Genomic DNA, 12648 nt, shown 5'->3' on the forward strand with positions numbered 1-12648 from the left:
AAAATAATAGATAAAATTACTTACTTACTAGATAGACTGTAAAGTAAGGGATGCGCCTATTATCATACATGTAACTAGGAGGTCATGAGTTTAAGAGAATATTCTCTTGTAAAAATACAAGATAATGTTAAGTATAATAAACATAGTATAAATTCAACTCATTCTCGATTTCCATACGTAACAAGAGCTTATCTCAGAGACAAATTTACTCATTCTTCTTTGGGAAATCAATTAAGAATATTTTGTTCTACAATTTCTAGCCTTTTTATTATTATTAAATTCTCCCAAGGTATTAGTCGGGATATTACATAATTTGACCATTGACGAAGAAGATTGTATCATCACGTCAAGAACGACATAAAATTTGACAAAAATCAATGTCAATATGTTTAGGGGAAAAATGTCAACATGATGTATATGACCCTATTTGAGATTAAAAACAAAACATAAATTAAAGGGCTCCTGCAATAATTGGATGTAATAGATTATAACCTATAACAATTCAAAGATTGGGATTTAATCAATCATAGACCTGTCTAGAAGTACTTTTTCTTTTCCTTCTAAAAGCTTGGCCAAATATCTTAACTTTAAAAAGGTACTTTAGAAAGAAAAAAAAAATACTTTCGATCTAAAAAAAACTTGGCCAAACAAGTTATTAATCAATCACGGACCGATCTAGAAGGCTATTTAACAGTTCTCTTTCTTTGACTTAGGGTGTGCTTCTTCTTGCTTTTTTTTTTTTTTTTTTTTTTTTTTAGATTTTTCACATATAATCACAAATTGTCCATTCATTTCATTCAATTGTCCTCACAGGCCCCTCTATCATGTATCTTCAAGCCTTGTATCAATCGTTTTGAACTATTCATCCTTCATTTTCCTATTCTATCATCAAAGCTATCTTAATTGACGAAATGAAGTTTCACATTACCTTTTTTTCATTGGTTCAGCTCTCAATGTCAGACTCTACTGTCTAAATCTCTTCTTGTTTCTATTATTTTTCGCATTATTTAAACTTTTTCATTTCTATGACAAGTAACAGTGACTAAGAAATTGAAAAAGATCAATAGGAGTACATGAATTTGATGCACGTTGTTAGCAATTATAAGAGATATTTACATCAAACTGTTTCAACTTAATAAAATATCAGAATGAAGTGGTGGTCCAACATTAGTCTGTCCGTTCATTTCCGAGGTCAATTTTTACATGGGGGGGTTTGGGGGGTGGGGGTAGGGGGGGGGGGTTCCAATGTGTGTGGACGTTGGACTCCGAATGTTATAACTTGTTTTTTTTTTGTTTGCTCCGTCTAATTTCTTTGTTTTTTGTTATATACACTGGCATGAGTGAAAAATTGACAATATAAATGCAATTAACCGATTATTGTAAGTTACTATCTATTTTTCAGATTATGATCGGCTTGATATGAAAATCTGTTTCCTATTGTTGTACTTGTAGGCAAGTATGATATTGCAATTTTTTTATATATTAAATTCTCAACATATACTCCTTTTTTGTTGTTGTTGGGTCCTAGACCGACCACTTTTATAATAGTTTAGGGATGCATAGGATAAAAACTTGAGAATTAAGTGGCAGATGTACGCAAATAAACAAGAACGGTTGATGCTTCTGGGTGATAACGAAGCCAACGAACAACAAAAGTTATTTCTAACCATGATTAGAAGACACTATAGTGTCAGAGGCGAATTCAAAATTCAGTATTAACATCGAGCTAGAGGTAATGAATGCAACTGGATTTACTGTAAATATGAAGCTTTGACTTCACCTTTATATAATGGAGATCATAAGAACAGTTGAAATATTAATTTTGTGCGAGGGGAGGATTGATGGATTTGAGTGGCTAGTAGGACAAGTGAGAAAAGAATGGTCCATTTCGGATGAAAGGATGAGAAATAATACATTGTTAGCTTGTGGAACAACAACAACAACAACAAACCTGGTATGTTTCCAACAGTGGGATTTGAGGAGGGTAGTCTGTATGCAGACCTTACCCATACCTAATGCAGGTAGAGAGACTGTTTCCAATAGACCCTCGGCTTGGAAAGGGTGAGAAGACGAAGAAGAAGAAAAGCAAGAAAGGAAGAAAGAAGAAAAAGAGGGAGATAAAGGATAAGTAGTACCAAATAATAGCAACAGGGAATACAATACCTGAGGCGAACAAAACCACATAACGCAATAAAAATCTAAGAATATGAAGGGACATGAGTGCTACTAAGACTACCGGTGAGCAACTAAGAAACAACCCACTAACCTTCTGCCCTAATCCTCGACCTCCACACCCTCCTATCAAGGGTCACGTCCTCAGTGAGCTAAAGCAGCGCCATGTCCTGTCTAATCACCTCTCCGCAGTACTTCTTAGGCCTACCTCGACCTCTTCTCAAACTTGCAATGGCTAACCTCTCACACCTCCTAACAGGAACATCAATGCTTCTCTTCTTAACATGTCCGAACCATCTCAGCCTCAACTCCCGCATCTTGTCCTCCACGGAGGCTACTCCCACTCTGTCCCGGATAGCTACATTCTTAATCTTATCTCTTCTGGTACACCCACACATCCATCTCAACATCCTCATCTCTGCTACTTTCATCTTCTGCACGTGGAAATGCTTGATTGGCCAACATCCTCATCTCTGGATCAGTAATTACTATTTGACTGCTCCTTGGCCAAGGACCAACCTGACATATATGGGTTTTTACGCTTTCCTTTGATTTTGATTTTGTTTCATCTTCTTCACTTTAACCATTTCTCCTTCTCAATCTTGGTTTTCAAATTAACATGTTTTGCGCAACTGGATTATGGATATCAGTGTGCTATACCTATAATGTTGTAAGAAACAATAAGCTTTAAATCTTGAATCCACTTTTTGCTATGCACATGTCAATATTTCATTCTTGTCAAGTTATCTTTCCGAGGAAATCGCACTATCTTATAATGCAAGATAAATAAATAAAAATAAACCTTACCCCATACCATCAAGCGGCAAAATAAGAATATGAAATTTATGAAACAAGATGTCCGACCAATAGTCGCAAAGAAAAGCCTTATGTAACAACAAAAAGAGTATAACTTAGATCAAAGCTTTCAACTGAGATTATGGACAGACGTTTGTGCAATTACACCATTCCTTGACATAGAAAACTCCCTCACCCACCAGGTAGCAACGTAAAACAACACTGACATTCTGCAATACTCACAATCACACTTACAACATAGTTCAAATACAACGTACAGAAATAATAAAACCGTGATGGGTGATTGCGAAGTCTTTATCAGCTGCTGCCACCACCAAAGAGATATCCCAGAGAAGATCCGCCACCAGGGGCAGCATGGATTTTGGTAGATGGTCGGTCCTATAACAAGGCAATAACCCAGTTAAACCAGACAATATTTCCCTAACAAATGACACATGATTATATGACTATAAAAGCAAGAAAAAGGTCTACTCAACTGCAAAATAAAAAGAATTACTCCATCATAATTCAATGGTGACAACCAATAAGGTTTTCTAACCAAAGAACTCGTTTAACTTTCTTGACTGAAAGGAGTCACACAGGCCAACCCCTTAAATCCTCAACAATTCCTTACAAATCAGTCACGAAGATCTATCACTAAAATTTCAAGCTAACAGAACATTCTCACTACTTAACACGACTGAACAGGCTATTAGAAAAGTACTACCTCACAGAGTTATATTTAGTACAACGAAGGGACTTGTGAAGATGTCTTAAGTTCACCTAAGCTTAGTTTTTATTGGTAATTGTCTTGGCATTACCAGATACCTTATATTTACTATAGGAGAATGCATGCTACCAGTGCTCCTCCGAGTCCTCCCCTACTCCAATTTGCTTCACAATGAAAAAACCTCTCCAGCAAAGCATGGCAACAACTTTTACAAGAATTTCATAGGACATTATAATAAATCTTGCATAAGTATGTACCGTGATAAAGTTGCCCGTGTTTTGACCATCTGCCCTGATACTCTGGATACCTGCGGGAATCTGCTTAGTAGCATCAGCAGGAGGAGCAGCAGCAACAGGCTTTGGAGATGGCTCTTTATTTATTGGCTGAGCTTCACTTTGAACAGCCTGGGGATTGGTTGATTTTGGAGCCTCACCACTCCCAAACAAGTATCCTAAGGAGCTCTGACCTCCTCCACTGCTGACTCCACGACCCATATCTTTGCTTTTTACTTGTTAGATCCAAGGATGCCCTGATTCAAGCCAGATGATAGAAATGAACCATGAACATCAAGGATAACATAAAGATCCTCAAAGAAGCACAGCGAAAATTAAAAGCAGCATAACACAAGGAGAACCAGTACAAGGACAGCAGGTAAAAGCACAGAAATAAAGTACGGCAACAAATATGACAAAGTTGCATAGAACTGATCAATCTATAATAAAGAAAAAGAATGAAAGAAACTCTAAAATATAACTGCAAATATATAAGTTACAGGCTTTGGAAGTCTACATGCACCTATATATCATCTAGAACCACTTCGAAGAAAGATGCTTATGCTTCGACCACTCATCAGAAAAGGCATGAATCAGTTCGACAACAGCAACACTATGCCTCAAAAGCATAATGTCTGGAGGGTGGAATTTCAGAGCTATATCAATACGGAAATAGGAATAACGGACAGGATGTATTATGATTAAAGTGTGATGTCTTTGTTGGTAGTAGGAAGTTCAGGCATATTTTCTATATCAATACGGTAATGCAGATAATGGTCAGGGTGTATTATGATTAAAGTGTGATTGTTTCAGTTGGTAACAAGAAGTTCAAGCGCATTTTCTCGAGACTCAGAGCACCTCTTGAACCAGAAAAAAAGCTACAAGAAGAATAATCACAAATTGAGCTTCCATTTTGATCCTTTAATGGAAATTTTGGCTTCTTTAGGTTGTAAAGTGTACCCTTAACTCCGCCTCCCACTACCATCACAAGCACTTGATGGTTTTCAAGAATTTGGGTTTCTAGTTAACTACCTTACTGATTTCATCAATTTATTTCCCTTCTCTAATTCCACCCTATCTCTTAGCTTCCAAGTGTTCAGAGGAGGCATGAAGCATTATGAGGCTCTCAGTCGTTATAATGTTGATGATTTTTAAAAAAAAGACAGGTTCTGACTACGAGTAATACTCACATCAGTTTATAAATCGTATTTTCCTCCTTTGTATTAAATCAAGGTCAACATTGACCTATATTGACTAGAACGGAGAGAAGAGGTATTATCTCACCATACCATTACCCTTTTCCTACGTGGTTCAACATTTGTTAAGCTCCTTCTAGACTCCTCATTTTCTCCAAAATAACCACTAAACTTCTTGCCAACTTTCCCATTAAAAATTGAAAGAGAGACCCTAATACAGATCAAACTACTTGAACTTCTCCGATTTTTCTCTTTTTTTGTGTGTGATGGTGGTGTTCGGGCAAGATGCTCACAAAGGCTTAGACAAATGAAAGAAATCACCTAGTGTTTTTTATTTACCTCTGCTGAGATTTGAACCTGAGACCCCATAATTCTCTTCCCACGGACTTCTCCAAAGTCCAATCTTTGACACCAGTTATTCATCAAACACCTTCCTTAAGATCCGACATGTTAAAAAACGCCAACAACTGGAGGAAAGCCCACTTTCCTTTCACTATAGGATCCTCATCACTCAACAACTCCCTTTAACTATCAGAAATTGAATAACTATAAAATCCATCTACTGCGCCTCAATCCTAAATTAGTTAGAATCAGCTATATCAATCCTTTGTATCCCTTCCTCTATTGTTTTCAAATATACTAGAATTCCTTAATTGTTCAAAGTGAAGTGAAAATTGCTCACTGAGTGAATCAAACTCTCATAATTATATCAAAACAACTTTTTATCACAAAAGGAATAAAATGAAATTCCAAAACCAAATTAGCAAACAAAAAAACCACAAATCCCCCAAAAAATGAGAAATCAACAGCTTAGCTTAGTGACTTTCCTCAAACCCACATACAAGCACAGTACATATACACATAAACTTGAAGTTCAATATATGTAAAGGGGAAATAGAGATCTAGGGTTTAAGAAATTGGGGTTACCTTTTTTGCTCCAATTGATTGAATGTGAACAATGGAAGTAAATGAAAGGGATGTGAATTATATAGTCACACTTTATATTTGCTAGTTCACCGACAAGTAATTGTAATTGGGTGATATAATGTGATATTGCAGCAAATGGGTGTTGAAATAAAAGGTTCGTGTGGGACAGCTTCTTTTTTGGAAAAATAGAAGGGAAAACAGAGGGAAAAAAATAAGAAAGGAAAATAAATCATATATTCGTATTCCTTTTTTATGGATACTAGGAAAATCATATATTCTTATTCTTAAATCAAAGATAAAGAGTGGCAGTCACGTAAGTTAGTGGGAAAGCATCACTCTTTCGTTTAATTTTTATGTTAAATTAAAAAGGATGTTTTAATTAACATAAGGATGACAATGAACAGGAATGGTATGAATAAGTCAGGATCTAAAGATTTTATGTTGAGTTTTCACTTTTTTCATTGTAATTTGTAAAATTGACTTTTTCAATCATGTACTTTTGTTCATTTTTCATTCACCAAAACCATGGTGATTGTAAAATTCGCGGTAAATTTCAAGCAAATAAGACAACCATGTTTTTTTGGGGGAGGGGGGGGGGTGTTTATGAAATTTTGTTGATATTTCATCATAGCATGAAGTAGAGTGATTAAGTAGGTCTTTATACCTGGTTTATTTGAGATTTTTAAAAAATAGTATTTGAAATTAAGTTAATTTTTCTTTTTTTCTGAAATAAGACTCTACGTGGGGCGTTCATGATTCAGTTTGGATCTCCCTAAAAAGAAACCAAGTAAGTTGATTTTTCAAATATTGGAACCAAATCAAACCAATTAAGTTGATTTTTTATCGATTCGATTTATGTCGGTTTTTCGGTTATTTATCGATTTTTTCTTAAATATGAGATACACCACCAAACACATATTCGGGCGGCTACATTTTCAACGTAATACTATCAAACCAATTGCTCTTTGAAAAAACTATTATTTACCAAGATATATTGATGATAATTGAACCAAATAGTGATGAATAATTTAAGGATTCAATAAAAATTAAATTAGATTACTTTTAACATGAAGTAGATTCTTGTAAATAGCAAAAGAAAATTATCAATGTATACGGTAGAAATCGGGGCTACCCGATTTCATCCTTTGCTCGAGATGAGAATGTCGCATCAAGGAGCTAGGACGTCGAGTCCGGAATCGAAGCCTCTTTTCAGACCAAGGTCGACGTCAATCGCGACCAGAAAGAGACAGACTCCGAGTGACATCGGTATAGCTTGATAACAGAAAAGGCGAGATATCCGCGATTGGTCGAGGATCGTGGTGTGAATCTCGGAATGGATCAATACACGGCGGTTAATTAGATGTTAATATGGTTTCCTACTACAATTAGAAGTGTACCTTATTTAGGACTCCTCTATTATATAAAGAGGGACCCCATTTATTTGTAATCATCATTGTTCACTAAGAAGAATATATACACTCGTTACTTTCCTTCTATTACACTTACTGCTCATCAGAGTTGCTTTATCATTTACTGTTGTTACTATTCCACCTCGAGACTATCCCGAGTCGAGCTCAAGACCTGGCTAGCATACTGGTTTGATTTATTTTATTCTCTAATTTATTCATTTATTTTCTTGCTTATTAATTGGTATTGGACGAAATCAAACTTATAGAGACGAATACAAGATTTTAAGTTTATGGGTTCCTATAAAATCTCAAGTTAATATACAATAATCCAATTAGTGGACTCTTCTCTTTGACTTGAGCATTAAATAGATTCTACTTCGAAAGTTTTTGAGGAATCGAACTCAATCCAATTCGTTTCGTGGTTTCACTGTTTCTAGAATTTTATAGGTATATAGAAGGTTTCGGAGTCAATTGGTTTTTGTTGAGAAAGGAGTTACTTGAGGTTCAGTTAGTTAGGCCTAATTAGTGAAAAAATTAATTATGTAAGAAGAGTTTAGTTAGTTTGTAATGTTAGAAGGTAGTTATAGGTGTAGACAACTGTCAAAGTAGAAATGCATATATATGTGTACAGTGTAGCAGAAAATACAAGTCAATTCATTTTTCAACAAAAAAAAAATTTGCTCAATATTTCTCTCTCTAGAAAGTTCTCTCATTCTTCTTCTCTGCCCAGATTAGGGCTCAGATTGCTTGAGCTTCAAGCTCATACTTTGACATGGTATCAGAGCCACATGGCCATTAGTGTGGTCTCACTTGTTTTCATCTTCATCTTCTCAAAGTCTGGTGGTGAAGGTCAGCAATGGCGGTTGATGATACAGAGCCGGAAAAGCTGAGTCACAACCATCCACTGTTCCTGAACTCATATGATAATTCCGGAGCGACTTTGATTTCTCTACAGCTGCGAGGACCAGAAAATTACTCTGTGTGGAGCCGAGCTATGAGAATCGCAATCCTAGGGCGAAACAAGCTAGGGTTTATTGAAGGCACATGCAAAAGGGAGAATTATGATCCAAATCTCGTAGATTTGTGGGAACGCTGCAATGCTATCGTCTTATCGTGGATCATGAATTGTGTTTCACCAGAATTGCTTAGTGGAATCGTCTATTCATCAAATGTTAGTGAGGTCTGGAGCGACTTGAAGGAACGATTCGATAAAGTCGATTGTTCCAGAATTTATCAAATCCATAAAGAAATTTCCACAATCAGTCAAGGCACCAGCTCAATTTCAGCCTATTTCTCGAGGTTGAGGGTTCTTTTGGTAGAATTTGATAGTCTAGCCCCAACGGGATGTGATTTTGCAAGGTCGAGTGAATCTGTCACATTCATGGAGCGACTGAAGCTCTTACAGTTTTTCATGGGACTAACTAAATCATATGAGTAGGCTCGTAGCCAAATTTTGATGATGACACCAGCTCCACCAGTTAATAAAGCCTATTCTATGTTGATGGAAAGGGAAAGTCAGCAAAGTATGACCAATACTTTTATTTCTATAGAAGTAACAGAAGCAACTGCCTTAATGACCATAAGAACTGGATATCAAGTAGGGAATCAACAACCTACATATCAGGCAGGGTACCAGCAAACTGGATATCAGCAGAAAGGCAAGAAAAACTACAATCTCGTGTGTGATTTTTGCAAGTTAAGAGGACACACCAGGGATGGATGTTATAAAATAATAGGATATCCCTCTGAATTCAAGTTCAAGAAGAAAATTGGCAACAATATGGAACATAATGCAACCCTAAATTTCAAGAGTGTGGAGAGGAAGCTTTCAGGTAGGAGCAGACAAAAACAACACAGCAGGAGGAATAGCGGGACCTTTTTTTACTGGGGAACAATACAACCAAATTTTAAAGCTGCTGAGCAAGGAAAACAATGCAGACAGCTCCGCAAATATGGAAGTTATTATTAGAGCTTTTCTTGTAGAATGTAACAGTTAATGGACTGTAGACACCGGAGCAACAAACCATATGGTTTCTGATCTAGGGCTAATGAGTGATTATACAGAGGTTAGTAATGCTGAAACGAAGCAAGTGCACCTGCCCAATTGAGGGGTAACACATGTGTCACACATTGGTTCTTGTAAGATTACAGGAGATGAGTTAGTTGATAATGTGCTTTACATACCTGATTTCAAGTACAACTTATTGTCTATATCAAAAATCACCAAAGAATTGAAATGTGTTGCTATGTTTTTTCCTGAATTCTGTGTCTTCCATGACCTTTACAATGGAAGGGTGAAGGGGATTGGTAGAGAAAGAGATGGCCTCTACTTACTCACTCAATCCCTCAATAAAAACAGTAAGGCTACAAAAACAAGTCTGATAGCAACAATAAAGGGGCAGATATTAAACTGTGGCACAGGAGGTTTGGACATGCACCAGTTGGACCATTACAACATGTTCTAAATTTGGGACAAAGTGCCTGTAAAGCAGCATTAGAAAACTGTACTGTATGTCCATTAGCTAGACATACTAGGTTGCCTTTCAATAATAGCACAAGTAGAGCTGTAGAGATTTTTGACTTGTTGCACATTGATGTATGGGAGCCCTACAGTGTACAAACGTTTGATGGAAATAAAATGTTCTTGACTGTGGTTGATGACCATTCTAGAATGACATGGGTGTTTTTGTTAAAGTTGAAGAGTGATGTAATCATAATGCTAAGGAATTTTCTGAATTGGTGCAGAATCAGTTTAACAAAGCAGTCAAAATTATTAGATCAGACAATGGAGGTGAATTCCTAAATTCTGAATGCAAGAAACTGTTGGAAAGTTTCGGAATAATTCATCAGAGAACTTGTGTGTATACACCCCAACAGAATGGGGTTGCAGAATGAAAGCACAGGCATATATTGGAGACAGCTACACCTGTTAGATTTCAAGGGGGAATTCCATTAAGATTTTGGGGACATTGCGTATTGACAACAGTATACTTGATCAATAGAATGCCTATCAAGTACTGGGTAAGAAAAGTCCCTATGAAGTGTATCATCTCTGGAAGCCAAAGCTAGATCATCTGAGAACAATGGGTTGTTTATGCTATGCAAAGAAAATGAATTCTCATGATAAATTTGAGCCAAGAGCAAGCTGATGTGATGATGGGATACTCAGAATGTAGCAATGGCTACATATTATATGATATAACTAATTACTTTTTCTTCGTTAACAGGGATGTAGTGTTTAAGGAAACCATTTTTCCTTTTAAACACAAAAGTTCAAAGCAATTACACCTTTTTGCAGCAGAAAAGGATCTTGTTTTTCCCTTAACCACACCTGCAGCTGTACATCTGGAAGAAGACTTTCCTACCACTCTAGATCAGTCTACTGAGACTGCAGGGATGCCTACAACAGAAGACAACTTTGGAGAGCATGAGGCAGCATTTGAGATCCCAGTGTCTCATGACAATGTTTCCATTGACAATAACTCTTCAGTTGATCAAAATTTGCCACAAGAAAAGCATGTACCAGCTGAGGTTCAGCTATCTCATGATGAACAATTGAGGAGGTCAGATAGACCCAAACGAAATCCTGCTTGGATGACAGACTATATTGTCAATCCTATGAAGCCTAAGTCATAGATTCCACATGCCGTGAGTAGCTACATTGATTATAGTACTCTGAAGCCCCAATATCGCCAATCCCTGACACTCTTTACATCTGTTCATAAGCCAAGTTCCTTTAAAGAGGCAGCTGATGACCTTAGATGGGTGGAAGCAATGAGAGAAAAAATTCAAGCACTTGAAGACAACAAGATCTGAGAGCTGGTACCACTACCAACAGACAAGGTCCCTATTGGTTGCAAGTGGGTCTTCAAGATCAAGTATAAGGCCAATGGAGATGTGGAAAGATACAAGGCAAGGTTGGTAGCTAAAGGTTACAACCAACAAGAGGGTTTAGATTATCATGAGACCTTTTCACCCGTGGTTAAAATTGTCACTGTCAGGACAGTCATCTCAATAGAAGCTTCTGAGGGTTGGCACATTCATCCAATGGATGTGTTCAATGCCTTCTTGCAAGGAGATTTGCATGATGAAGTGTACATGTCACTGCCTGAAGGTTCTTTAAGCCAGGGGGAGTTCAGAGGCATGGTATGCAGGCTTGCAAAATCCATATATGGACTGAAACAAGCGAGCACACAATGGAATATCAAACTCACAGATGCCTTGATCACACAGGGTTTTACTCAGAGCAGTCCGGATCATTCGTTATTCACCAAGGGGCAGGATGTTAACATAATTGTGATTCTAGTGTATGTGGATGACATACTGGTGACGGGCAACAGTTTGGAGTTGATTGAATCCACTAAGAGGGGAATGCAACAGATCAGAATGAAGGACCTAGGTGAATTAAAATATTTCCTAGGTATAGAATTTGCTAGATCTCACAGAGGGATTGTTATGAACCAGAGGAAATATGTACTTGAGCTCATTACAGAGCTGGGACTAAGTGCATCTAAATGTCACGACCCAAAAATCCCTCCGAAGGAGTCGTGATGGCACCTAGTCTCTAAACTAGGTAAGCCTAACATTAACTGAAATAGCATTGATATTTATTAACTTAAAATGAAATTTCTCTAAATAATTTACCATTCCCAAAATCGGTAGTACAAGTCATAAGCTTTTCTAAGAGTAGTTATACAAAATAAATACATCACTGTTCCGAACAAAAGGAACATATGGAAATAAGTACAAGTAAAGGTGACTCCGAGGACCGCGAAGGCTGCAGCAGGTTTACCTCGAGTATCCACTGCAACGAACAGCTACTATTGATCAAATACCAGGATCTGTACACGAAAATATACAGAAGTGTAGTATCAGCACAACCGACCCCATGTGCTGGTAAGTGCCTAGCCTAACCTCGGCGAAGTAGTGACGAGGCAAGGACCGGACTACCAAATAAACCTGTGCAATATAGCGTGCAAAATAATAGGAAGCAGATAACAATGGTGGCAACAATGATCAACCAGTAATATAAATAGCAGGCAACATAAATGTTTCTCAACAAATAATAAATACAAGTGCAATCAATTAATCAAGTCCTTCAAATATAAATCTTTCGCCTATAAATCCTTCAAGTAATAATCTCTAAG

General features: G+C 37.0%; 1 protein-coding gene across 1 annotated transcript; it reads right to left on the reverse strand.

The window, feature by feature from the left end:
• Positions 1-2988: 2988 nt before the first annotated feature.
• On the reverse strand, positions 2989-6288 carry LOC109218742 (protein SPIRAL1-like 1). The gene is made up of 3 exons (XM_019383124.1): positions 6093-6288; positions 3955-4226; positions 2989-3366 (listed from the first exon to the last, which is right to left on the reverse strand). The coding sequence occupies exons 2-3, from the start codon at positions 4189-4191 to the stop codon at positions 3286-3288; spliced, it is 318 nt and encodes a 105-aa protein (XP_019238669.1). The 5' UTR covers positions 4192-4226; positions 6093-6288; the 3' UTR covers positions 2989-3285.
• Positions 6289-12648: the final 6360 nt, after the last annotated feature.

The sequence above is a fragment of the Nicotiana attenuata genome, unplaced genomic scaffold, assembly GCF_001879085.1.
Source record: "Nicotiana attenuata strain UT unplaced genomic scaffold, NIATTr2, whole genome shotgun sequence".
Classification (NCBI taxonomy): Eukaryota; Viridiplantae; Streptophyta; class Magnoliopsida; order Solanales; family Solanaceae; genus Nicotiana; species Nicotiana attenuata.

What these genes read in the sequence shown, in the direction of transcription:
- LOC109218742 (XM_019383124.1), bottom strand. Translation starts at nt 4,191, where the DNA reads ATGGGTCGTGGAGTCAGCAGTGGAGGAGGTCAGAGCTCCTTAGGATAC. An exon ending in ACACGGGCAACTTTATCACG is followed by an intron (nt 3,367 to 3,954) that starts GTACATACTTAT and finishes GCCTTGTTATAG; the next exon opens with GACCGACCATCTACCAAAAT.